We start from the raw sequence: 27108 nt of genomic DNA, 5'->3' as shown, positions 1-27108 counted from the left end.
CCACTGATTTGCTTCCCTTGTATCTGCTAAAAGCCTCTCTTTTCCTTCTCATCGTATCCTGAATATCTCTGGTCATCCATGGTTCTCTGGACTTGTTACTCCTTCATATCACCCTAGAGGGAACATGTTGAGCCTGTACCCTCCCCATTTCCTTTTTGAACACCCCCACTGCTCCTCCGTAGATTTCCCCACAAGTGGCTGTTCCCAGTCTACCTTGGCCAGGTCCTGCCCTATTTTACTAAAATCCACTCTCCCCCAATTCAAAACAATGTTTTGCAACTTGTCTGCTTCTTTGTCCATAACAAACTTAAACTGTACCATGTTGTGGTCGCTATCACAAAAATGCTCCCCCACCACCACCTCAGCCACCTGTTCAGCTTCATTCCCCAGAATTAGGTCCAGCACTGCGTCATCTCTTGTTGGGGCCTCTACATATTGACCTAAAAAGTTCACCTGTACATATTTCAAGAAATCCACTCCATCCAAGCCCTAAACACTATGTCTATCCCAATTAATGTTGGGAAAGTTGAAATCATCTAATATAGTTACCCTATTGTTATTGTTTTTACACACCTCCGCAAATTATGCACATATTTGCTCCTCAATTTCCCTCTGACTGTAGGAGGTCTATAATAAACAACTAACAATGTGGCTGCCCCTTTTTTTTCCCTAAACTCTACCCAGAACACTTCATTCAATGCCCCCTCCAAGATATCATCTCTCCTTACTGCATTAACTGAATCCTTAACTTTTGCACCCTCCGCTGTCTCACCTGAAGATTCTATATCCCGGAATATTGAGCTGCCAATCCTGCCCCTCCCTCAACCACGTCTCAGTGATGGCTACTATATCATAATTCCAGGTGTCAATTCTCACCCATAACTCATCCGTTTTACTGTAATACTCCTGGCATTAAAGTAGAGGTCATCCAGCCTTGCCTTACTCCCTTGAAACTTAATGCAGTTGTACTCCCTCTGACTTGATTGTTTTACTATCCTATTCTGTCCCTATTCTGCTAACATTCTGTGTCCCCTCCCCCTGCCGAATTAGTTTAAACTCCTTGCAACAGCACTAACAAACCCGCCTGCAAGGATGTTAGTCCCGCTCTGGTTCAGATGTAGACTGTCCCGCTTGTACAGATCCCAACTTCCCCAGAAACGGTCCCAGTGATCCAGGAATCTAAAACCCTCCCTCCTGCACCAACTCTTATGCCATGTATTCATCTGCGATATTCTCCTATTTCTGAGCTCGCTAGCACGTGGCACTGGGAGTAATCCAAAGATTACAACCTGAGAGGTCTTGCTTTTTAATCTACTGCCTAATCTTTGGAATTCTTTACTGCAGAGGGCTGTAGAGGCTGGGTCGTTAGGTATATTCAAGGCTGAGATAGACAGATTTTTAATCAGTAAGGGAATCAAGGGTCATGGGGAAAAGGCAGGAAAGTGGAGTTGAGGATTATCAGATCAGCCATGACCTCATTGAATGGCGGAGCAGACGCAATGGGCCGAATGGCCTTTTTCTGCTCCTACGTCTTATGGTCTTAAGGTCTTTGGTCTGTGACCTTTCACCAGAACTGGCTTCAAATATATCACATAGGAGTCTGGGACTTTTAGTGGGCTTTGAGGCTCACATTCCTTAATCCCATCCCCTTTCTCCTTAGCAATGGGAAATCAATGGCTTATACAAAGTGGGCTATGGCTAAAGCCAGCAGGTTTTAGTGAGTGAATATCACAAATTCTGCAATCCAATTTTGCTTCTCCGCAAAATTCAGAAACCTGAACCTTACTTTAAAAGAAAAGCACTGTGTAAGTTGTTAACTTGAAGTAAAAGCAGGAAATGCTGGAAATTGCTCAGAAAGTCAGGTCTACGGAGAGAGAGAAACATTAACATTTCAGGTTGATGCCCTTTCATCAGAACCGGAGCGCATTTTTGATGGATAGATTTTAAATAAGTGTAGAAGAAGGAAAATCAAGAGAGAGGGTGGAAGGTGGCAGCATTTCAATAACAATGGGTTTAATATTCTGTATTATTGTGTTGGATCTATAGTGTTGGGTAATTAGAGTAGATAAAGGGACCCAACCCACTCACGGGGAATTCCCGCGTGTGGGAGGAAGTCTGATGTGCTTATTACAACCTGGATGACACTGAACTGGTTGTATGGAAAATAGGAGCTTTAACACGTTCACCGGAAGGGTATCCCTCTCTGTTTTAAAAGGGTTGATGCTAGCATTAAAGAGAAACTTCAGTCGCACACTTTAAGGTCTGATCCCAAAACTGAGGCACCATAAGGAGTACCGGACTCTAAACTGCGAGGTCCTCTCCTCCTGTTCTTGCATACTTGAAACAAGCATTTAAATTCGACAAGACTGCAGTAAGCACGATTGACTCAAGCTTTTGGGAATGGGAGTCTCTGCAGGAAGTTCAAATTGAGAGTCCTAGCCAAATCACGACAGTTTCAGTTTTGCAGTGCTCACTTTCCGGGAAAGGATGTTTTTGTCTCACATAAATAAAAGCAAAAAGCTGCAGATGCTGGAAATCCAAAACAAAAATAAAAATACCTGGAAAAACTCAGCAGGTCTGACAGCATCTGCGGACTCGAAACGTTAACTGTATCCCTCTCCGCAGATGCTGTCAGCCCTACTGAATTTTTCCAGGTATTTTTATTTTTGTTTCACATGATAGATTTCCAAGAATTGAAAAAGAATTGAACAGTAACATCACAGGAAAACTGTAAGTTCATTGGTTGGTAAGAAACTGCTGTTAAGGGAGCGTGTTTAAATAGTTGCAATATAGAAAAGCGTATTATCAAATGTCAGTGGGGGAACATTTAGAAGACAATGATCATTGTATCATAAGGTTTAGGATGATGGTAGAAAAGGACAGTGGGCAATCCAGAGTATGAATAATTAACTGGCGGAGAACAGACTTCAGTGGGGCAAGAACGGGACTGGGCCGGATAGACTAGAGCCAAGGATTGGCAGAAAAAACTGTAGCTGAACGATGGGCCACCTTCAAAGAAGAAATGGTTTGGGCACAATCAAGGTATATTTCCTCAAAGAGGAAAGGTAGGGCAAACAAATCCAGAGCCCTCTGGATGAAAAAGGAGATAGAAATTAAGGTAAAGAAGAAAAAATGTGCTTATGACAGGTAGCAGGTAGAAAATACAGCTGAGAACCAAACTGAATACAGAAGGTTCAGAGAAGAGGTGAAGAAGCAAGTAAGAGAAGCGAAGAGGGATTATGAGAAAAGACTGTCAGACAACATAAAAGGGAATCCCAATGTTACATCAATGGGCTCATAAATAGTAAAATGTTGGTAAAAGGATGAATAAGGTCAATTAGGGACCAAAAAGGGGGTTTACACATGGAGGCAGAGGGCATGGCTGAAGTGTTAAATGAATGCTTTACATCTGGGATCCTTAACATCCAACCTGAGAGGACCTTGGTTTTAATGCCCCATCTGTTTACTGCTCCTTCAGTTATCCTAGATTTCGTGCTCAAATTTCTGTAATAGGGCACAAAGCTACAGCCAGCTGACATCAGAGGCAAAAGTGCTCCTAACTGAACTACACTGGCATCTAAGGTGAGAGCAGGTGTCAAAAATTGAGGCCACTAGCTAACATAAGGACTGAGATTCTTTAATAATATGAGGAGCAGGTCAATTCCCACTTTTCACATTTTCAGTGGGGGACCAGGATTCCTTGCACTATATCTTCAAATCCTGCTGTGGCCCCTCCCCTTCCTGTTTATTTTTTTTTCACACAAGACGTGGGCGTCATTGGCTAGGCCAGGATTTGTTGTCCATCACTAATTGCCCTTGAGAAGGCGGTGGTGAGCCACCTTCTTGAGCCGCTGCAGTCCATGTGGTATAGGTACACCCACAGTGCTGTTAGGGAGGGAGTTCCAGGACTTTGACCCCATGGCAGTGAAGGAACGGCCGATATATTTCCAAGTCAGGATGGTTTGTGGCTTGGAGGGGAACTTGCAGGTGGTGGTGTTCCCATGCGTATTTAATCTCCTCCAGCCCCATAAGTCTCTGGGATCTCTGCGCTCCTCCAATTCTGGCCTCTTGCACATCCCCGATTTTGGTTGCTGAGCCATTGGTGCTTTCAGCTGCCAAAGGCTCAAAGCTCTGGAATTCTCTCCTTAGTCATTTAAAATCATTCTTGAAACTTCATCCCCCCCGTGGATGAAGTTCCACGAAAAATGCGAAGGCCGCCTGGGCTCTTCACCTGCCCGCCAACCTTAAGGTTGGACGGGCAGCTCAGGTGATTGCTTAAGTGGCTTCTTAAATGGCCTTAATAGGCCTTCGACAGTTCGGTGGGTGCACAGCCGAGTCGGCTGTGCGCCCGCCGAACTGGAAACCTAAATAATGTGCGGTGACGTCGGGACACATGCCTAACATCACCCTGTGTCATTTTACGCCTCAGCGAGCGAGCCTTGCCCCACTCGCCGAGCCGGAGTTTCTGCCCTTAATGTAGCTCCATGTCAAATTTGTTTGAAACACACTTGTGAAGCACCTTGGAACATTTCACCATGACAAAGTTGCTTTATAAATACAAGTCATTGTTGTTGCTTTATGGTAGCAAGTTTCCAAAGAATTTTGGACATGGTTTGATAGGAATGACGTGACTTTATTGAAAAAGCTTTTGTTAAAACAAGCTTTGCTTTGCACGTACATAAGGTAGCTTCAATACAGACAAGATCAGTTTAGCAAGTTTCAATGCTAGATCTAACCAAACAGCAATTTTCATCAAATATGTGCAAGTCATTCATGCGCAGCACATCTTAAAGATTATGACAGAAAGCATAGCTGTTAATAAGTTATGTATCACACAATTAATATAATAGCACATCTTTCAGACCAACCCCAGGCCTCAAAGCAGTGCATCCTATTAATTTATCATAAAGGTTGAAAAGAGACAAAAGAAAAGACCTCGAGGGGGAAAAGCTTTTCAAACTCTGGTTTAAATATACCAGTCTGAATATTCTGCCTTTTCTCCTGCCTTTGTTCGGTTTTCTGCTATTCCCTTCTGTGCTGAATCCTTACAAACGTTATAGTTTCATAGGAGATAGGAGGCCTTCCAGTGCCTCACCCCAACTGCACATTTGTCATCCTTGAGCTGTGACCATAAGTGTCAGTAGGATATTCAAAAACTGGGGCACTGTACCCTCTCTAATGCAATTACATCCTTTCTGTAATGGGATGACCAAAACTGCAGTACTCAAGTTATGGCCTAACTTATGTTTTATACAGTTCCTTAACCTCGCTGCTCTTTGATCCTATGCCTCAGCTAATAAACATAGAAAAATAGAAGCAGGGGTAGGTCATTCAGCCCTTCGAGCTAGCTCAATATGATCATGGCTGATTCTCTATCTCAACACCGTACTCCCGCTCTCTCCCCATACCCCTTGATGCCTATAGAGTCTAGAAATCTATTTCCTTCTTAAATATATTCAGTGACTTGGCCTCCACAGCCTCCTGTGGTAGAGAATTCCATATGTTCACCACCCTCTGAGTGAAGAAGTTTCTCCTCATCTCAGTTCTAAATGGCCTGCCCTGTATCCTGAGATTGTGACCCCTTGTTGTGACCCCCAGCCAGAGGAAACATCGTCCCTGCACCCAGTCTGTCCAGCCCTGTCAGAATTTTATACGTTTCAATGAGATCCCCTCTCCTTCTTCTAAACTCCAGTGAACACAGGCTTAGTCAGCCCAATCTCTCCTCATATGACAATCCTGCCATCCCAGGAATCAGTCTGGTGAACATTGACTCCACTCCCTCTATGGCAAGTATATTCTTCCTTAGGTAAGGAGACCAAAACTGCACACAATACTTCAGATGTAGTCTCACCAAGGCCCTGTAGTAATGAATCCTTGCTCCTGTATTCAAGTCCTCTCGTAATGAAGGCCAACATACCAGTTGCCTTCTTAACTGCCTGCTGCACCTACATGATTGCTTTCAGTGATTGGTGTACAAAGACACCAAGGTCCCTTTGTACATCAACATTTCCCAATCTATCATTATTTAAATAATACACTGCCATTCTGTTTTTCCTATCAAAGTGGATAACTTCACACTTATCCACGTTATATTGCATCTGCCATGTATTTGCCCACTCATTCAACTTGTCTAAATTGCCTTGAAGCTTCTTAACATTCTCCTCATTACTCACATTCCCACCTTCTCCTCACCACTCACATTCCCACCTAGTTTTGTGTTGTCAGCAAACTTAGAAATATTACATTTGGTTCCTTCATCCAAATCATTGATATATATTGTGAATAGCTGGGGCCCAAGCACTGATTCCTGTGCTACCCCACTAGTCACCGCCTGCCATTCTGAAAAAGAGCCATTTATTCCTACTCTCTGTTTCCTGTCTGCTAACCAATTCTCAATCCATGCCAATATATTACCCCCAATCCCATGTGCTTTAATTTTGCACATTAACCTTGTGTGGGACTTTATCAAAAGCTTTCTGAAAATCCAAATACACCATATTCGCTGGCTCTCCCTTAACTATTCTGCTCATTATGTCCTCAAAAAACTCCAGTAGGTTCGTCAAAAATGATTTGCCTTTCATAAATCCATGAAGGGAAGGATTCCATAAGCCTTCCTAACCATCTTACCAACCAGTCCGCAGAATATTGTAATGTCACACAGTGGATTGTAACCAGCCTAATTTCAATCAACAAAGCTCTTTTCCGTTATGTTCTCATGCTGAAAGTCTATCTGAACCTCTTTGATTGAAGCTTAATGCTTCAATAGCAGATGGCCATTTCTTCATAGTAATTTTAAAATCTTCCAATTCAGGAAACACATTAGCAGGGGTGGAAGTGCTGGAAAAATTAGCAAGCTAATTATAAACCTGCTGAAACTGTGTCACATGATCAACAACTCCTGGAGTGGGATTGGAACCCAGAGTTTGTGGATCAGAAGCAGGGGTACTACTACCTGAACTGCATACATGACAGAGGGCTACACCTGAAACCAGCCTTTTCTCTTCATAAATGCTGACAGTGAATTCCCAGCATTTTCTGCTTTTGCTTCCTCAATGTATTAAATATCTACAGGCTATAAAGTCTGCTCACATACTAACAATCACTGTTCCAAAAATAATTGGCCATATGAGAAATATTGGGACATTTTGTCATTTATCTTTGATATTTCTGATTATCACCTAACATAGTCATTTCGATGGTTTGTAGATTGCACAGTGACTACAGTTCAAAGGTACTTGATTGGCTGTGAAGCACTTTGGGATATCCTGAGGTTATGAAAGACACAATATAAATGAAAGTTCTTTCAATTACCGTCATGTGAGGGAAGCTCAAATCTTGTGTGTGTTTATGATTGCTGGCCCCACAATCTCATACAAGGAGAGGCTGTGGTACAGCGGTATTGTGACTGGGTTAATATTCCAGCAATCCAGGGTAATGCTTTGGGGACCTGGATTCAAATTCCACCATGACAGATGGTGAAATTTGAATTCAATTTTAAAAATCTGGAATTAATACTCTGATGACGACCACCAAACCATTGCTGATTGTTGGAAAAACCCACCTGGTTCACTAATGCCCTTTAGGGAAGGAAATCTTCTGTTCTTATCATGGTCTAGCCTACATGTGATTCCAGATCCACACCAATGCATAAAAACAAAAAAAACTGCGGATGCTGGAAATCCAAAACAAAAACAGAATTACCTGGAAAAACTCAGCAGGTCTGGCAGCATCGGCGGAGAAGAAAAGAGTTGACGTTTCGAGTCCTCATGACCCTTCGACAGCATTGTAATCTCTATGATTCTAATGGGGCTAAACCTTTCATTTAGATTAGCCTCTATCTCATTCCCAATTGTTTATTGAGAAAGAAACAAAGAGAGAGCGAAAGAGGAAGAGAGAGAGAAAGAAAGATATAGAGAGAGAAAGAATGCTGCCAGACCTGCTGAGTTTTTCCATGTAATTCTGTTTTTGTTCCACACCAATGCAGTTGACTCTGACCAAGAGAAATAAGTGCTGGCGAATGAATAAAAATACAAAAGAGAACAGGCGAATGAGAAAGGGTGAGGTGTCATTTAAACAACAAGTCCAACTTGCATTTATATCGCACCTTTACAGTAGTGAGACATCCCAAGACACTCCTTAGGGTCTGTGGGCTGCGTGGCAAACATCCCTACTCTCTGTAAGGTTCAATGGTTTCCTTCTGCATTGTAATCTCTATGATTCTAATGGGGCTAAACCTTTCATTTAGATTAGCCTCTATCTCATTCCCAATTGTTTATTGAGAAAGAAACAAAGAGAGAGCGAAAGAGGAAGAGAGAGAGAAAGAAAGATATAGAGAGAGAAAGAAAGAAAGCGAATGAATGAACATGGCAACATATAAATGCCTTTCAGAACATCAGGCTCCCACAGTAAAATAAAAGCAAAATACTGCAGATGCTAGAAATCTGAAATAGAAACAGAAAATGCTGGAAAAACGAAGCAGTCTGGCAACATCTGTGGAGAGCAAAACAGTCATTCTGACTCAAAGTGTTAACTCTCCCTACAGACGCTGCCAGGTCTGCTGAGTTCTTCCAGCATTTTCTGTTTTCGTATCGGACCCCCCAGAGCTCTTTACAGGCAATCAATGTTCTTGAAACGTAATCATTGTACTAATGTCAAATCTTTATAAAATTCATTAAAATGCTGTAACTGAGACTTGTTTAATTCAACGTTGCATTGCCAGACTAATTGTCTCGGCCACTTGGTAGGTTAATTGACTCCTTTATCACCAAAGCAAGGGCAATAAGAACTCCTGCGAAAAAGATTACTTGAAGAAATTCTGTAACAATATCTTTAAGGGGATCACTGCTCTGAATAAGTAGGTTAAAAATAATCACCAATAAACTAACCAAGATCGGTGACCGATTCCTGATAGCTTCTCTGATGCCTGTGGCAGTGCTTAGGAAAGCTGCATTAAGGGATGTGGGGAGGCTGGCACTTATTCTGCCAACAAAACTATCCAAATCATCGCCATTGGCCATCATGAGGCCAACCGCCATGCTAATGGCTAGAAGAGTGATTAGGCCAATGTTTGTGAAAATTGTACATATACATTTATATACTCCTGTGATAAAATAGGTGATCACATTGTGTATAACAACCACACCAGCAGCAAATGCTGTGATGAGGAGGGCTCGGGAATATCTGGGATTGGTCCCGTCAGTAAGAACAGACACCAAAACAGCAACAGCAACCCCAACTGTACGGAGACGGATGCCACCATACAGGAAAGGGCTGGATATGGTATTATCAATGCAAACTCCAAGAACAATGACAAGGATGGGAATGGCATTCTCAACACATAGTCCCTTAGCATAACTAAAATAGACTTTAACATTGTCCCTTTTGGTATTAGGCTGGACAGAAATTTGACTGGAGCACTTGATACTTGGAAGCCTGTTGGAGACTGAGGCAGGAGGGTTGGGAGTTTGCTCAAGTTGATTAGTTACAAGGCACCTGCAAGTGCCTGGTTTGAGTGCCACAGAGCACCGAGAAAATGAAAAGAATTTTGTCAGGACTTGGAGGCAGCAAATCAGTAAAACCCCCACTAAAATCAGTGATGCGTAAACTGGGTACTTTGAAAAATAACTGACCAGGTACTGAAAGAGTCTAGGGATAAGAGTGGTGAAGATCCAGGATGGGCCTGTAATACATACACTGACCACCTTGCCAATAGTCTGTAGCACCTGAATTACAAGGGCTTCAAGTCCCAGCACAGCTGTAGCTATTGTCCCAAATATCCCGAATGTGATTTTCGTGACTAGAAAGAACAAGCTCCCCAACACATTCATAGCAATACCCCAACCTCCTAGAAGCAAGCTGGGCAGAAATGACACAATCGCCAGGAACATTTTCCAAGGGGGTGGAATGCCGGAGATGGCTGACCAGAGCTTGGACATCAGGTCCCTCGGAATGACACGGAATGACCATTTGTATGTGTTCCTGGGAGGGGCATGGGTTTTGGCTACCGATGGAGTGAGCTTGATGATGCTATGGATGAATGAGAGGATCCAGTCAGGCCAAATAGCAATCAAAAAAGTGGCTCCAGAAAACAGGCTAAATAAACTGACCAAGGAACTGAAGGTGGGCAGCAGGAAGCTGAAAAGCAGCAGGAGACTAAAACTTTTGCTGGAAAGCAGTGTGATTAAGTTAGTGATGAAACTGATGATGTAAGTGGGAATACTGGCTATGGATGTCAGAAGGAACTTGGTTGCACTGGTAACGAGGCTCAGAAGGCTATCGGCGACCGACAGGAACCCTTTGATCACCGGAGCACCAATTATCCAGCAAATGCCACCAATTAATCCAAGTATTGTCCATATGAGGTAAGTCCCAGCAGCCAGCAGTAGATTGACAAGGGCTATAACCGCACTGATAGCTCCCAAAACAACCCTCACCACTCCATAAATGACTCTAAACACCCAATGAATAACACAAGCCACCCAACCATAGACGCACATTGTAATGAAGCTCACAGCATCAAACAGGGCCGTTAAAATGTTACTGAGTCTTTCAGGCCAGCTTGACTTTAAAATCTCATTGATCACTTCCAACAGATCTAATTCGTTTTCGGAAACTGAAACCTTGGCCCACTTTGGATTGACCTCAATCGAGCTGCCAAGCAGTTCTTGCAATTTTGCCAGGGTAACAGTTTCCACAACAGGGACCTTTGTATCCAGTCGTAGGATGTAACCACCGGATCGGGCAGCTTTTTCTTCAATCTCTTCTGAGCAGCAGCTGAAATAGCTGTAAACCATTAGGGGTATGTTCACTCTGTTGTTGAGGAATTGGAAGGAAGGGACGACTCCAGTGATCACGAATAAGGTTGTTCCTTCTGGACACTCCATTGGCATTTGCTTTAACAATTTCTCAGCATTATGAAACCAGTTTCTGTTCATCTTCGGTGTTTTGGGCACAATGTTGGTGAGGGTGCATGTGGCGGTGCTGCTGCCAGTGTTAAATGAGAAAGGGTACAAGTGACCCCGATGGTATGACTGATTTCTATAATCACTGTTGAGGGCTTGATTCATCCCAACTCCATCTTCTGGCTCCGTGCTCATCTCATTTGAACCACCAGGCAGATCTAACTAAAATGGACAATGAACATGATTAATTCCAACCCTGTTTCACTCCATTTAGATGACTTAAATCTAGCCACACTTTTTTTATTTAAAGGGAATCTTACCTTGGCACACAAAGCCTTGCTCCCTGTTAAATTCCACCCCACACCCTTCATAAACTCACATTTATTGGCAAAGGCGATACCGGACTAGTAACCCCAGAGACCTGGATTAATAATCGAGGTGGACACGAGTTCAAATCCCACCAGGGACAGTTTTAAGAAATTAAGATAAGTGGCTCGTTTCTTAACCCTCAAGGTGGTTCTCAAAGAACTGGCTCCCTGGCAATTTTGAGAATTAAAAAAAAGTTCAAATTCTCCAACAGAGAAATCCTGGTGGGATTTGCGATTTCCCCATAACTGGTTTAATGCAGTCCACCGCTTACTGCGCAGCCAGATCACTTATTTCTCATGTTGCCATCTTTCGAAGATGCTCCACCAGCGAGCGAGCTAGGGTTATCTTAAAAAAAAAGATTCCCCAGTCCTGCCTACCTGTGGTTCAATGAAGTAGTCTTGGGGTCTATTTCCCCTGGGATCTCCCAGCCAACTGCGCTTGTAAGCGGAATACAAGGGGATCCGGAGCGTTGTGCTGTACGCTGTGGCAAAGTGGTATTTATTCTCATAGAGCTGACAGATTCTGGATGGTTTAATCATCTTAAATAACAGGGGTTCAACCCCTTGGCAGAAGAACTGGCTGCATGCATCGAAGGAATCGACAACTTTCCCTTCCGTTGCCCAGGGGACAATAAAAATCGAGAGTAGGAACAGGCTGCAGCACCTCACATCCCAAGACATGTTTGCTCTCCCCCAGCCTCCAAGATAATGATCAGGGTGTCTCGGAGCTTTAGTTTAGATTTTTCGTGCGACACAGGTTTCTACTTTTACTTTCAATCGTTCAGTAAAGAGGAGGATTTAACGGAAATGAGCAGCCACTCAATCTGAGACAGGGCAACTTTCTCCTGCAAATCACAGAATCTCACAATGCAGAAGAGGCCCTTCGGCCCGTCGAGTGATAGAGGCCTCTTTCGAATTCAGCGGAATTGACAACAAAAGAACAATCGAATCCCTGAGGAACCTCAAAGTACTCAGAGAGATAGAAGAAGCCCTCGAGTCTGCGCCTACACCTGACCTACCTAATCCCATTTACCAGCACTTGGCCCATAGCCTTGAACGTTATGACGTGCCAAGTGCTCATCCAGGTACTTTTTAAAGGATGTGAGGCAACCCAAATCCACCACCCTCCCAGGCAGTGCATTCCAGACCCTCACCACCCTCTGGGTAAAAAAGTTTTTTCTCACATCCCCCCTAAACCTCCTGCCCCCCCCCACCTTGAACTTGTGTCCCCTTGTGACTGACCCTTCAACTAAGGGGAACAGCTGCTCCCTATCCACCCTGTCCATGCCCCTCATAATCTTGTACACCTCGATCAGGTCACCCCTCAGTCTTCTCTGCTCCAATGAAAACAACCCAAGTCTATCCAACCTCTCTTCATAACTTAAATGTTTCATCCCAGGCAACATCCTGGTGAATCTCCTCTGCATTGTAGATTATTCGAAGTGAGACCCAAGTGATAAACCAACATAAGAAATAGAGGCATGAGCATACCCTACAAACCCCCCCTCCCCCTCCTCCTCCTTCTCCTCCTCCTCCCCCCCCCACCCCCGATCCTGCTTGCCATTCAGTTAGCTAATCAATAAACTTCTATATGACCTCCGCATGTCCCTTGATTCCAACTCAACCATGGAGCATCCACAGCTCTCTGAGAAAGAGTTCCAAAGATTTACAACCCCCGAAGTGAAGAAATTTCTCCTCATCTCAGTCCCAAATGACCGATTCCTACTTATGACCATCCCTTGTTCTAGACCTTCCATACAGGGAAAGCAGTTTCTCAACATCTACCCTGACAAGTCCCTCAAGAATGTTATACATTTCATTTTTCTAAACTCTAGAGAACTCTACTTAGACTCACAGAACTGTTACAGAGCAGAAGAAGGCTAGTCGACCCATTGAGTCTGTGCCGACTCTCTGTAAGGGCAATTGCCTAGTGCCGCTCCCCCACTTTCTCCCTGCACATTCTTCCTTTTCAGCTAATAATCCAATTTACTCTTGAATGCCTCAATTGAACCTGCTTCTACCACACTTTTTTTTATTCACTCATGGGATGTGGGTTTTGCTGGCTGGGCCAGCATTTATTGCCCATCCCTAGTTGCCCTTGAGAAGGTGGTGGTGAGCTGCCTCCTTGAACTGCTGCAGTCCATGTGGTGTAGGTACACCCACAGTGCTGTTAGGAAGGGAGTTCCAGGATTTTGACCCATTGACAGTGAATGAACGGCAATATATTTCCCAGTCAGGATGGTGAGTGACTTGGAGGGGAACTTCCAGGTGGTGGTGTTCCCATCTACCTGCTGCCCTTGTCCTTCTAGATGGTAATGGCCATGGGTTTGGAAGTTTCTGTCTAAGGAGCTATGGTGGATTCCTGAGTGAGGTGAATTGTTGAGGCGGGGTGAGGTGAGAGTGACTACCCTTGACATCAAGGCAGCATTTGACCGAGTGTGGCATCAAGGAGCCCTAGCAAAACTGGAATCAATGGGAATCAGAGGGAAAACTTTCCATTGGTTGGAGTTATACCTAGCACAAAGGAAGCTGGCTGTGGTTGTTGGAGGTCAGTCATCTCAGCTCCAGGACATCACTGCAGGAGTTCCTCAGGGTAGTGTCCTAGGTTCAACCATCTTCAGCTGCTTCATCAATGACCTTCCTTCCATCATAAAGTCAGAAGTGAGGATGTTCGCTGACGATTGCACAATGTTCAGCACCATTCGTGGCTCCTCAGATAGTGAAGCAGTCCATGCCCAAATGCAGCAAGACCTGGACAATATCCAGGCTTAGGCTGACAATTGGCAAGTAACATTCGTGCCACACAAGCATTAGGTAATGACTATCTCCAACAAGAGAGAATCCAACCATCGCCCCTTGACATTCAATGGCATTACCATCACTGAATCCCCCACTATCAACATCCTGGGTGTTACCATTGACCAGAAACTGAACTGGACTAGCCATATAAATACTATGGCTACAAGAGCAGGTCAGAGGCTAGGAATCGTGCTACAAGTAACTCACCTCCTGACTCCCCAAAGCCTGTCCGCCATCTACAAGGCACAAGTCAGGAGTTTGATGGAATACTCTCAGGCAGTGGGTACCAGATCTTAACCACTCACTTTGTGAAAGTTTCTCCTCATGTCTCCATTACTTCTTTTGCCAATTGCTTTAAATCTGTGCCCTCTGATTCCACCAATGAGAACATTTTCCCTTATCTACCCTGTCCAGACGCTTATGATTTTGAACACCTCTATCAAATCTCCTCTCAACCCTCTTCTTCATAGGAAACAGTCCCAATCTATCTAAGCAACTGAAGTTCCTTATCCCTGGGACCAGCCTTGTGAAACTTTTCTGGATTCTCTCCAATGTTTTCACATCTTACATAAAGCGTGATGCCCAGAATGGGACTAAACTGAGGCTGAACCAGTGTTCTGTACAAGTTTAACAATAACTTCCTTAATTTTATGCTCTACGCCTCTATTAATAATGCCTAGGATGCTGTACGCTTTATTGACCATGGTCTCAACTTGTCCTGCCACCTTCAGTGATCGCCCTCTCATCCTAGGAATAAAGCAAGTAAGTAAGACCCAAGCAATAAGGCACAAGTAAAAGAGATCAGGCCCAAATAATCAGCATCAGCACCAACAGGTCACTTGTGTGTTCTCAGGTAATGTTTTAGATGGCGCTCTTAACTCTGAAGAAAAATGTACTTTGGAAATATTCCTTGTACTGGAGACTGAGTGGGAGCTATTAAAAAGTTACATATACAGTACATTTAACATGGGAAATCATCCCAGGCTGGGGCTGTTTTCTCTAGAAAAGAGGCTGAAGGGATCACCTGATAGACATCTGTATAATTATGAAGGGTAGAAGTAGATGTAGAAAGATATTTCCACTTGAGGATTAAGTCCAAAACTAGGGCCCATAAATATGAAATAAATAAATCCAATAAAGAATTTAGGAGAAATGCCTTCATCCAGAGAGTGGTTAGAATTGTTGTAATGTGCCTTTAAGGGATTGCAGCATGATGTCACTAGAATGAAGTGTGTCCAGTTTTAGTTTCACTCTTGTCTTTCAGCAGAGCACACACACAGCTCAATAGCTCTGATGTCTTCAGAGCTTTATGCCCATGTCCTCATATGCCTGATCTTAATAAATGAACCAACATGTGTTTACCCAATCCCTTATGAGTGATCGGTGCCTTTATATCATTATAAAAACGTGACATGGTGTGCTGTGATTGTTCCTTCTCACTGACATGGTGCCCAACCTGGCAGCAAGATTAAGTACAGGCATGGCATGGTGAACTGTCTTAGAACATGCTACAAGGCATGAGACAACTCTCGACGTTCCGGTCAGACTGCAATGGAGTCGCAGTGTCAGACGGTGTGTAGGATGCAGATTGCTGACTGTGCAAAAAAGCTTTGAAGACACAGTGACAGGATAGTACCCAAGTAAAGAGCTGGTAAGTTGGTGGATCTCTCAAGGTGAGTAGGACAGCACCTCAAGAGGACCAGCGTCGGGTTAGCTCAGTCAGGAAAGGCAAGCAACCAGGGTATGGGCTGGATCGATAGTGAGAAAAAGGGAGTCAAACAAAAAGGAAAACAAAACAAATCCATTACAAAAATTGGGCCAGGAAAGTTTGCAGTTATAACGGGTGGCTTCAGGAATTGCTGCACAATAATTTGAATAAAACAAAGAAGGATGTCAAAGGAATGTTGTTAGAATGTCCACAAAATTCCCCAGCTTAAATTGGGATGCAGCTGACCTACTAACCGAATTCAGAATATTTAAACAACGTATATGGTTTCTTGATTCAGGTGTATCTGAACAAGACAAGTAAGCCATAAAAATTCAGGAAATGGGAATGAAGGTCTAAACAGACTGAACATGTCAGGATTAACAGAAGAAGAGTGAAAGGACCCCTAAAACATATGGACTACATTGGAAGATCGGTTCAGAATCAGGTTAAACTTCTGTATTTATCGACTAGAGTTTGAGTCGTTTCGACAATAGCCTATAGAATCTATATACCACTTCATCAACAGATGCAGGGAAAAGGGTATGTAATGTGATTTTTCAGATGCAAAGCTAGCAAGCAAAACAGTTGAGTTGGTGATCACATCCACTCCCATGGATACTTTCCAGAAAGGTCTGCTAGACAAGCCCAAAATGTATTGCATCGAAGAGCTACTCAAGGGTAGAATAAGTATGAAGTGATCCTTGCAGGCTGATGAAGCTTACAGGTCTTAAGTATGATCTCAATTGTTGATGCACTCCCTAGAATACTCTAACCTAACAAGACATGTGGTAGTTGTGGCCTTCTGTATGCACCAGGAAATAAGGAAATGCCCAGCTTTCCATCAATTCTGCAAGACATGTGGCAGAAAGGGCCTTTGGCAGCAGCAGAGCACTAGAGCAATGGCTGATGCAGCTACAAAGATCCATGCACTGATCCAAACAGACTGTACACAATGGGTACCTTCAAGCAACAAGAATGACCATCTGGTTTCCTGTCAGAAACATATACACGAGGTGATTGACAAACCAGAAAGTGAAGATGATGTGCACGATGAGATGAAGAGCAGTGAACACATGTTTCACACTGGCAATCTCGTGAAAAACATAAATGCAATTGCACCATCTGACGTATTTGCCAAGATTCGAATTATCTGCCCTAAGAAAGTGGTAACTACTCATTATTGGCAAAGATTGACAGGGGGCAAGTGCCAACATGCTACCCTTGCAAATTCTAAAAAAACATGTATTCACAGACATGGATGGCCATGGTGAAATCTACTACTGCGCAACTTTCAGCATACAACAGTTCATTAATTCCGTGTGCAAGACCCATAGTCCTGGAGTTGCAAGTACAATCAATCCTCCTGGGTGTCACAGATGTTCTACATTATGGAGATTAAAGGCCCTGCAATTGCAAGTCTACCAGCATGTCAACACCGCGCACTAATGACAGTCCATGGAATCACCAGACACAACACGGCAGATCAACCTCAGAAACTACTCCCATCACCTCAGCTCACAACCTAACATCGAAATACCTAGAATGTTTCAACAAAATTGGCAGTTTCAAGGGAGCTGCAACATTACACTTATAGGAGAAGAGAATGCATAACCAGCCATTGACCAGGTACATTTTGTGCAACATAAATACCTGCAGCTACAAGGAGAAACAACAAAAGATTCCACACTAACAGGAACTGTGCAAAACCATCTTTGAAGGGAGGTCTGATTCAAATTAGCGTGTCCACGGACACATGTGACCATTTTGACTTTACCAGGATGCGCTAGGCATATCCCGGGAAGTCATTTTTAAAGTCAGGCAGGCCATCATACCGGAATCTTTGCAACCTGATAAACTTCCACAACTTCATCACTCACATATGGGCATACATCAGACAAGAAGGCTCGAAAGAAAGACAGTCCATTGGCTGTGTCTGAACAATGACGTTGAAGTCATCATCAAGAAGTGTGAGGCAAGAGCATATACCAAGTCAGTACAAGGAACCATTGATTCCACATGAAGTTTCTACCCATCCTTGGTCCAAAATTGCATCTGACCTCTTTCATGTTCATAGCACCGACTTCATTGTCATCGTTGACTACTTTACCAAGTACTCTATTATTTGACAACTGCGCAATACATTATCACAACTCACTGGGGATGGTGTGCTGTAATATCAAGCTCCAGTGTTCCCTGAGCTGCGACAAATGTGAAAAAATTTGATCAACCCACCTAGTTGTTTAATTTAGGTTAACAGAATACGAGCACCAGGTTTGTACACTTAATAAGTAAATAACTGTTTATTGAACAAATTGTCTTTAGCCAAGGGCAAAAGAAAGAAATATGAACTGCTAATTTCTAACTCTATAACCTAAATTCTACCCCTTCTTAAATCCCTATACACACACATACAAGACACATAAGACACACAAAAACATGGACTTTAAGGGTGGGATAAAACAGTTCATAAGCACCAATTCCAGAGTACAGGATTCAATGAGTTGATTTTGATCGATGTTTTCCAAATTACTTTCAGTTCTTTGTTGGTGGCACAAGGTGGTTTTCCAGCACTTTCAGTCTTCAGTTCACTGGTTGAACACTTGTCTTTCAATGTCTCTAACAGTGATTTTCCCCTTTGCCTCTTGACAGGGGTTTTCAGAGAGAGCAGGTTATAGAGATATGAGGAGAAAATAAAAAGTAGCCACTATTATCGTGGAATTACTGGAATCTTACACACACAGGAGAAAGAGATTTTAGGTCTTGTTCCTTTCAAGCTAGGAGCTATTAAGCTGCCCTGCTCTTCACACAAAACCTTGGTCACCTGGTCATGAGCCAGTAAAAATGTTGTTGTCAGGCAGCTCCCTTGGTGGTCCAGGACTCCTTTCTGGCACCATACTGTCTTTCATGACACACTATGTTCCAGGGTTACATCATTGTATATATCACTCATCCTGTTCCAGTGGACATGTCTTTTGGCCTGCAGCCATTGCAATTCTAATCCACAGTCTAACAGAAATAATAAGATATGTTGGCTTACAACATCAAGTACAACTGTCATGCATGCTTTAAGTACTATTTTCAGTTTATTTGGTGTACCTAGGGACATCATTATGGATAATGAGTCCAGAATTTAATGGCAAGCCATCTCAGGATATATGTGGGAAGTGGAATATCGATCACATTGCTTCTTCTCCTTATTTCCCTAGATCTAACAGCCTAGCTGAACGAATGATTGTGAAATCCCTAACTCTCGAATGTAGGCAGACCAAGCAAGATCTACACATTGCAATGTTACACCTAAGAGTGAGCCCTTTAAGTATTCCATCGCTGGCAGACCAGTATGTAGCAATACACCTACTCTTACCCATTCTACTCTCTCAGGAACTAGAGAGCAACTTTTAAAACTGCAAGAGAAGACGACCAAAGTGCATGATAAAAATGTGGGTCCAGAATTGCCAAGTTTACAGTTGGGACAACAGGTTCACATCCAGGATCCCACAGAAGGTATGTGGCAACCAGTCAAGGTGACAAGGATTTGTTCAGAACCAAGGTCCTATGAAATAATTACACACAAACGTGCAAGGGTGAGGCGTAACTGAGGACAAAGGGTGGTAGAAAATATCAATTGATGTTAGATCCATTGTTGATTTTAATTGTATAATTGATAGATTTTTGTTAACCAAAGGTATTATGGGACATGGGAAAAGGTGGGTATATGGAGTTAAGTTGCATAGCAGGCATGATCTCATTGAGTGGTAGAAAACTTGAGGGTCTAAATGGCTGACTCCTGTTTCTATGCTCCTATGATATGCAGATAGGGTTACATTAAATATGGTAGGAGGCGGCTTGTGTGAAGTATAAACATTGCACAGGCCAGTTGAGCTGAATGGCCTCTTCTGTGCTATAAATTCAATGTAATACTAAGAAAAGGCATTTCACAGAGGGGTGGTCAATAACTGATGTCATTTAGGTTGAACCTCAAGTAGTGTATTTAGGGCTCCTTTGGTTGTCAGCCTCCAGTAAATCTCCTAGACATACTACCCTAATTCTTTGTGACAATGTTACCAGTTTGAACTTATCATTTAGAATGAAAGTTGGAATGGCCCAGGACAGATTATAAGCCTCTTCTTCTACTGGGGCTATAAAAGGGCAAGAAATTTGTTTTTTTAATCTTACCATCCTACAGCCTTGGTTCAAACATGGACAAAAGAGCTGAACTCCAGAGGTGAAGTGAGGATTACTGCGGTTGACATCAAGGCAGCATTTGACCGAGTGCGGCATCAAGGAGCCCTGGCAAAACTGGAGTCAATGGGAATCAGGGGAAATTCTCCACTGGTTGAAGTCATACCTAGCACAAAGGAAGATGGCTGTGGTTGTTGGGGGTCATCTCAGTTCCAGGACATCACTGCAGGAGTTCCTCAGGGTAGAGCCCTAGGCCCAAACATCTTCAGCTGCTTCATCAATGACCTTCCTTCCATCATAAGGTCAGAAGTGGGATGTTCGCTGGTGATTGCACAATGTTCAGCACCATTCACAACCCCTCAGATACTGAAGCAGTCCATGTCAAAATGCAGCAAGACCTGGACAATATCCAGACTTGGGCTGACAAGTGGCAAGTAACATTTGCGCCACACAAGTGCCAGGCAATGACCATAAGACCATAAGACATAGGAGCAGAAGTTAGGCCATTCTGCCCATCAAGTCTGCTCCGTCATTCAATCATGGCTGATAAGTTTCTCAACCCCATTCTTCTGCCTTCTCCCTGTAACCTTTGAACAATGACCATCTCCAACAAGAGAGAATCTAACCATCGCCCCTTGGCATTCAATGGCATTACCATTACTGAACATGCTGGGGTTTAACATTGGCCAGAAACTGAACTGGAATAGCTATAAAAATACTGTGGCTGCAAGAGCAGGCCTGCAGCCAGGAATCCTGTGATGAGTAACTCACCTCATTACTCTCCAAAGCCTGTCCACCATCTACAAGGCACAAGTCAGTAGCGTGATGGAATACTTTCCGCTTGCCTGGATGGGTGCAGTTCCAACAACACTCAAGAAGCTTGACATGACAGAAGACAGAGGGTTGCAGTGAGAGGGTGCTTTTCTGAATGGAGAGCTGTGACTAGTGGAGTTCCGCAGGGACCAGTGCTGGGATCTTTGCTGTTTGTGGTATACGTAAATGATTTGGAGGAAAATGTAACTGGGCTAATTAGTAAGTTTGCAGACGACACCAAGGTTGGAGGAGTTGCAGATAGTGAAGAGGATTGTCAAAGGATACAACGGGATATAGATCAGTTGGAGACTTGGGTGGAGAAATGACAGATGGAGTTTAATCTGGACAAATGCAAGGTAATGCATTTTGGAAGGCCTAATACAGGCAGGAATTATACAGTAAATTGCAGAATCCTTAAGTGCATTGACGGGCAGAGGGATCTGGATGTACAGGTCCACAGGTCACTGAAAGTGGCAATGCAGTGGATAAGGTAGTCAGGAAGGCATATGTCATGCTTGCCTTCATTGGCAGGGGTATTGAGTATAAAAGCTGGGAAGCCATGCTGCAGCTGTATAGAACCTTGGTTAGGCCACACTTGGAATATTGCATGCAATTCTGGTTGCCACATTACCAGAAGAATATGGAGGCGTTGGAGAGAGTGCAGAGGAGGTTTACCAGCATGCTGCCTGGTCTGGAGGTTATTAGCTACGAGGAGAGGTTGGAGAAACTCGGATTGTTCTCACTAGAGCGATGGAGATTGAGGGACAACTTGATAGAAGTTTACAAAATTATGAGTGGCATGGACAGAGTAGATAGTCAGAAGCTTTTTCCCAGGGTGGAAGAGTCAATTACTAAGGGACATAGATTTAAGGTGAGAGGAGAAAACTATAGAGGAGATGTGCGGGGCAAGTTGTTTTACGCAGAGGGTAGTGAGTGTCTAGAATTCGCTGCCAGAGGAGGTGGTGGAAGCAGGTACGATAGTGGTGTTTAAGAGGCAGCTTGACAAATACATGAATAGGATGGGAATAGAGGGATACGGACCCCGGAAGTGCGAAATGTTTTAGTTGACGGGCAATATGATCAGCACAGGCTTGGAGGGCCGAAGGGCCTGTTCCTGTGCTGTACTTTTCTTTGTTCTTTGTATGATCCAGGACAAAGCAGCCTGCTTAATTGAAACCCCTCCCACAAAGATTCAGTCCCTCTACCACTGTTGCACAGTGGCAGCAGTGTGTACCATCTACAAGATGCACTGGAGGAACTCACCAAGGCTCCTTAGGCAGCAGATTCCAAACCCATGACCGCTACCACCTAGAAGAACAGGGCAGCAGATGCATGGGAACACCATCACCTGGAAGTTCTCCTCCAGGCCACTCAACATTCTGATTTGGAAATATATCGCCGTTCCTTCACTGTCGCTGGTTCAAAATCCTGGAACTCTCCCTAACAGGATTTTGGGTGTACCTACACCACAGGGGCAGCAACGGTTCAAGAAGGCAGCTCACCACCACCTTCTCAAGGACAACTAGAACAAAGAACAAAGAAAACAAAGCAAAGTACAGCACAGGAACAGGACCTTCGACCCTCCAAGCCTGCGCCGATCATATTGCCCATCAACCAAAACATTTTGCACTTCCGGGGTCCATATCCCTCTATTCCCATCCTATTTGTCAAGTTGCCTCTTAAAAGAACAATTAGGGATTGGTAATAAATGCTGGCCTAAGCAGCGATGCCCGTGCCTCCTAAATGAATTTTTAAAAACCATAACCTTGTCCTAGGCTTGATAAAGCAATCGTTTAGAGTCACTAACTCAAAAGTCATTTCCCTGAATCTTGGCAGAGGCCAAATGAGTTGAAAACCAAGTCTTCGGATATCTAGTCGCATAATTAGATGAATTCCCCTTAATCCTTAAAACTGCAACTACTGCTGTTCTCACTGATTTGTTGAAATGTTGTGGTGAAAGTCGGGGGAAGTCCAAAGGGAGAGGCATCAGCTTTGTGTTTCTCTGACAATGTGCTTCTTTGGAGCTTTTTTGATGGATATAAAGCTTCCTTTACCATGAAAGATGAGGCATGAGTCATCCATGCAGCAAGGCAAGCCAGTAAGTTTTCCAAAACCTGGCTGATGGATGTCCACAGAGGTGATTGAAGATATAAACGTGGGATAGATCAATCCACGTCTGCAGCCTGCAGCAAGATTTTTAGGGCCATTTAGATGCAATACTGCATTATACTCACCAATAATAATGAGAAAGGGACCTGAGCCATAGGAGGCCTTTTACCCTTTATTCTTTCATGGATGTGGGTGTTGCTGGCAAGACATGTATTTGTTGCTATCCCAAATTTCCATTGAGCTGAGTGACTTGATAGGCCATTTTAGAAGGCAGATAAGAGTCAACACATCGCTGTGATCTGAAGTCATATGAAGGCCAGTAGATTTCCTTTCCTAAGGGGCATTAGTGAACCAGATGGGTTTTTAAACAACAATTGATACAATTCATAGTTACCATTGCTATGACTGGCTTTACATTTCAGATTTATCAATTGAATCTAAATTCCATCAGTTGCCACGGTGAGATTTGAACCCATGCCCCTAGGGCATTAGTCTCAGGTACTGGATTATTAGTCCAATGACGTCGCTACACCACTGTCTCCCCTTATAAAAGCTTTGTCATGATAATCTTTGTCATCCTGCTCCTTAAACTCTTCATTTACATTGAAGGTGTTGTCATGCCGAGCAGGCATGAAGGCATGAAAAAACATTTTAAATTTGTGTGCCAGACACTACTGATCTTTAAGATGGCTGACACAGATCTCCTGATGTTTGGAACTGCAAATTGGCCAAACTTCTGGATGCTTCTAAAAGTGGATTGCAATAAACATGCACAGGCCACACCCTGGTGGAATATTGCACTGCCTTTGTCAGGATTTACGCCAATACAGCAAGGGCAATACAGCCTTAGACTTTCTGTCTCCAGGACAATCAGGTAACAAAGGCAAATTAACAAAACTACTTATGCACAAGGGAAGTGCTAAGGACTCCTATCTGGCTCTATTATATGTTGATAGGTTTTGACCATGGGAGGTGGAAACTCCTTCCTTAACATAAATAGACTATTGACTATTTTCCCTCATATATCAATGGCCAATCATCACATGACCAAAATACTTTGATTTTTGAAAGCCTTTGATTATATGCCCTGCTAGCTTTTTGCAGCAGACAGCACACTGCAGAATGCAAGAGTATAAGAGAAGGAACATCACTGCTGAAATCAGGCTATAACATCTAGCTTCTACCAAGCCACAACACCTACCATTTTAATACCTCCTTGAAAACCTCTTTCCAAAAGGTTGTGAGATTGCATGAGAAAAGGGGAACTGGTCCTTTGGCTACAAGCATTTTCAAGGCTGTGCATCTCTTATTCTGAAGAAAACTTCCCAAAGATACTTGAAAATCAAAAGGTGAAAGGGAGGGAGGAACTTCAAACAAACACCATCACCAGGGAAAAGTGCTGGGAAAACTATTAGGACCTAAAAGCTATCAAGTCCCCAGGAGCAGTTTGCCTGCATCCTTGGGCCTTAAAAGAAGAGGCAGCAGAGATAGTAGAGATATTGGTTATAAACTTCCAAAATTCCTTGGATTCTGGAAAGGTCCCAGCAAGAAAATGGCAAATGTAACACTTCTACTCAGGATAGGAGGAAGACAGAAAACAGGAAACATATGACCTGTTAGCCTAACATCTGTCATAGGGAATTTGCTAGAATACAGTATTAAGGAAATTACAGCAGGATACATGGAAAATTGTAATGTGATCAGGCATAGTCAACATGGCTTTTTGAAAGGAAAATCACATTTAGTTAATGTATTATCAGTTTTTTGAGGAAGCTAAAAGTAGGGTGGATAAAGGGGAACTGTAGACATGGTGTGCTTGGATTTCTAAAAGGTGTCGCATCAAAGATAAGAGTACATGGTATAGAGGGAAACATAGGAGCATGCATAAAGATTGGTTAGCTAACATGAAGCAGAGAGTAAGGTTAAATGGGGTTTTTTGTGTTGGAAATCTGTAACTAATGGAGTGCCACAAAAATCAGTATTGGGGCCTCAACTATTTACAATCTATATAAATGACTTGGATGAAGGGACTGAATGTATGGTAGCTAAATTTGCCAATGATACCAAGATAGGTAGGAAAATAAGTTGTCAAGAGAAGATAGAGAGTCTGCAAAAGGATTTAAATAGGTTAAGTGATTGGGCAAAATTTTGGCAGATGGAGCATAATGTGGGAATATGTGAGCTTCTCCACTTTGACAGGAAGAATAGAAATGCAGTACACTACTTAAATGGAGAGAGATTGCAGAATGCTGAAGTACAGAGGGATATACCAGGACACACAGTGGGTATCTCATGAATCACAAAAAGTCAGTGTGCAGGTGCAGCAAGATTAGGAAGGCAAATGGGTTTTTATTTGTTCATGGGATGTGGGCATCACTGACTAGGCCAGCATTTATTGCCCATCCATAATTAAGAGTCAACCACATTGCTATGGGTCTGGAGTCACACGTAGGCCAGACCAGGTAAGGACAGCAGGTTTCCTTCTCTGAAGGACATCAGTGAACCAGATGGGTTTTTGTGACAATCGGCAATGGTTTCATTGTCATTATCAGACTTCTAATTCTAGATTTTTATTGAATACAAATTTCACCACCTGCCGTCATGGGATTCCAACCCAAGTCTCCAGAGCATTACTCTGGGTCTCTGGAATACTAGTCCAGTGACAATATCACTATGCCACCACCTCCCCTATTTATTGCGAAGGAATGGAATGTAAAAGTGGGAAGTTTTACAGAAGCCATACAAGGCCTTGGTGAGACCTCATCTGGAGTAGTGTACAGTTTTGGTCTCCCTACTTGAAAAAAGATATAATTGTGTTAGAAACGGTTCAGAGAAGGTTCACTTGAGTCATTCCTGGGATGAAAGAGGTTGAACAAATTGAGCCTATACTCGTTGGAGTTTATAAGAATGAAAGGTGATCTTATTGAAACATAAGATCTTGAGGGGACTTGATAGAGTGGATACTAGGAGGATATTTCCTCTTGAGGGGGAGACTAGAACAGGGAACACAGTTCAAGAATGAGGTTGCCCTTTTAAGAATGACAGGCAGGGAATTGGAGTTGAGACCACGACAAGATCAGCTATGATCTTATTGAATGACGAACAGGCTCAAAGCGCTAATTGGCTTACTCCTGCTTCTAAGTCCTTTGTTCTATGTTCCACGAAATCTCGTCTTCAGCTATCTGGGCTCAACTGAACTTTAACTCCCGAGTGGAAAAGCCCTTCACACTGGACACTGACAAACATGGGTATTGTTAGCTATTCTGTTTGGCTTTAATATTTATAGAAGTGAAGCTCCTTTCTTGTACTGTATCTTTCTTGTGTGTATGTGGTGTGTGTGAAGTAGCGATAAACCTTTCCAGGAAGAGTGTGTGAATAAATAATACTCCTGGTTTAAAACTCCATGAAAGTCTGCTGTGAGTGACTTTTTAAAAAAAAACTGACCACACACAAACAGGGGGTTTGGGAATACACCTCAGCCTTATCTAAATCAAGCCACACTGATTATGGAGAAAAAGGTAGGAGAATTAGGGGGTTTTAATCTATCTCTCTCCCCTGTCCATAACAATGTAAAACTATAAACTTTGACCAACTCAGAGAGAGGAGATATACCTATAATTTCAGTTGGTTAAACTGGTTACATCAATTATGATCCAGGAAGAATATCCAATGTTTCAGTATTTTATTTAGGTCCCATCACTGCAGTCTGGTGCCACACTAATGAGAAAATTAACTCAATTTCTCACTTAAATATAATCAAGGAGGAGGGGCTTTAGCATATTAATTTTCCTAATGTTAAGGGTCCTATTTCCATTGACAGAGAGGTCAATAACCAATGGGCATAGATTTAAAGTAATTGGTAAAAAGGATTAAAGGGGAATTGAAGAGAGATTTTATTCACCTGGAGGGTAATTGGGGTCTGGAACTCACTATATGAAAGGGTGTAGAGGCAGAAACACGTATCATATTTAAAAAAACATACTTGGATAGGCACTCGAGGTTCTGTAAACTACAGGGCCACAGGCCAAGAGCTGGAAAGTGGCATTACACAGGATAGCTTTTTTTCCCCACCAGCACAGGCACTATGGATTGTACAGTTCCCTTCTGGTATGTAAATGTGTATGATTCCACGAATGGCACTGGAGAGAGAATTCACACACTAGATCTTTCTAGGTAGTGCAAGCTATGGTTTTGGGAGGCGTTGTCATTCTGAGGCTACAATTACATA

General features: G+C 43.0%; 1 protein-coding gene across 3 annotated transcripts; it reads right to left on the bottom strand.

Moving 5' to 3' along the window:
• Positions 1-7675: 7675 nt before the first annotated feature.
• Positions 7676-26945, bottom strand: LOC121273336. Of its 3 annotated transcripts, none has more exons than XM_041180506.1 (2): positions 26863-26945; positions 7676-11123 (listed from the first exon to the last, which is right to left on the bottom strand). In XM_041180506.1, the coding sequence occupies exon 2, from the start codon at positions 11094-11096 to the stop codon at positions 8721-8723; it is 2376 nt and encodes a 791-aa protein (XP_041036440.1). In that variant the 5' UTR covers positions 11097-11123; positions 26863-26945; the 3' UTR covers positions 7676-8720. The 3 variants fall into 3 exon arrangements, with proteins under 3 accessions (XP_041036440.1, XP_041036430.1, XP_041036423.1); XM_041180496.1 differs by lacking the exon at positions 26863-26945 and adding an exon at positions 11934-11993; XM_041180489.1 differs by lacking the exon at positions 26863-26945 and adding an exon at positions 11648-11910.
• Positions 26946-27108: the final 163 nt, after the last annotated feature.

The sequence above is a fragment of the Carcharodon carcharias genome, chromosome 2 (assembly GCF_017639515.1).
Source record: "Carcharodon carcharias isolate sCarCar2 chromosome 2, sCarCar2.pri, whole genome shotgun sequence".
In the NCBI taxonomy this organism is placed as follows: Eukaryota; Metazoa; Chordata; class Chondrichthyes; order Lamniformes; family Lamnidae; genus Carcharodon; species Carcharodon carcharias.
The sequence above is the reverse complement of the archived record's forward strand: the minus strand, read 5'-3'. Positions and strand labels throughout refer to the sequence as shown.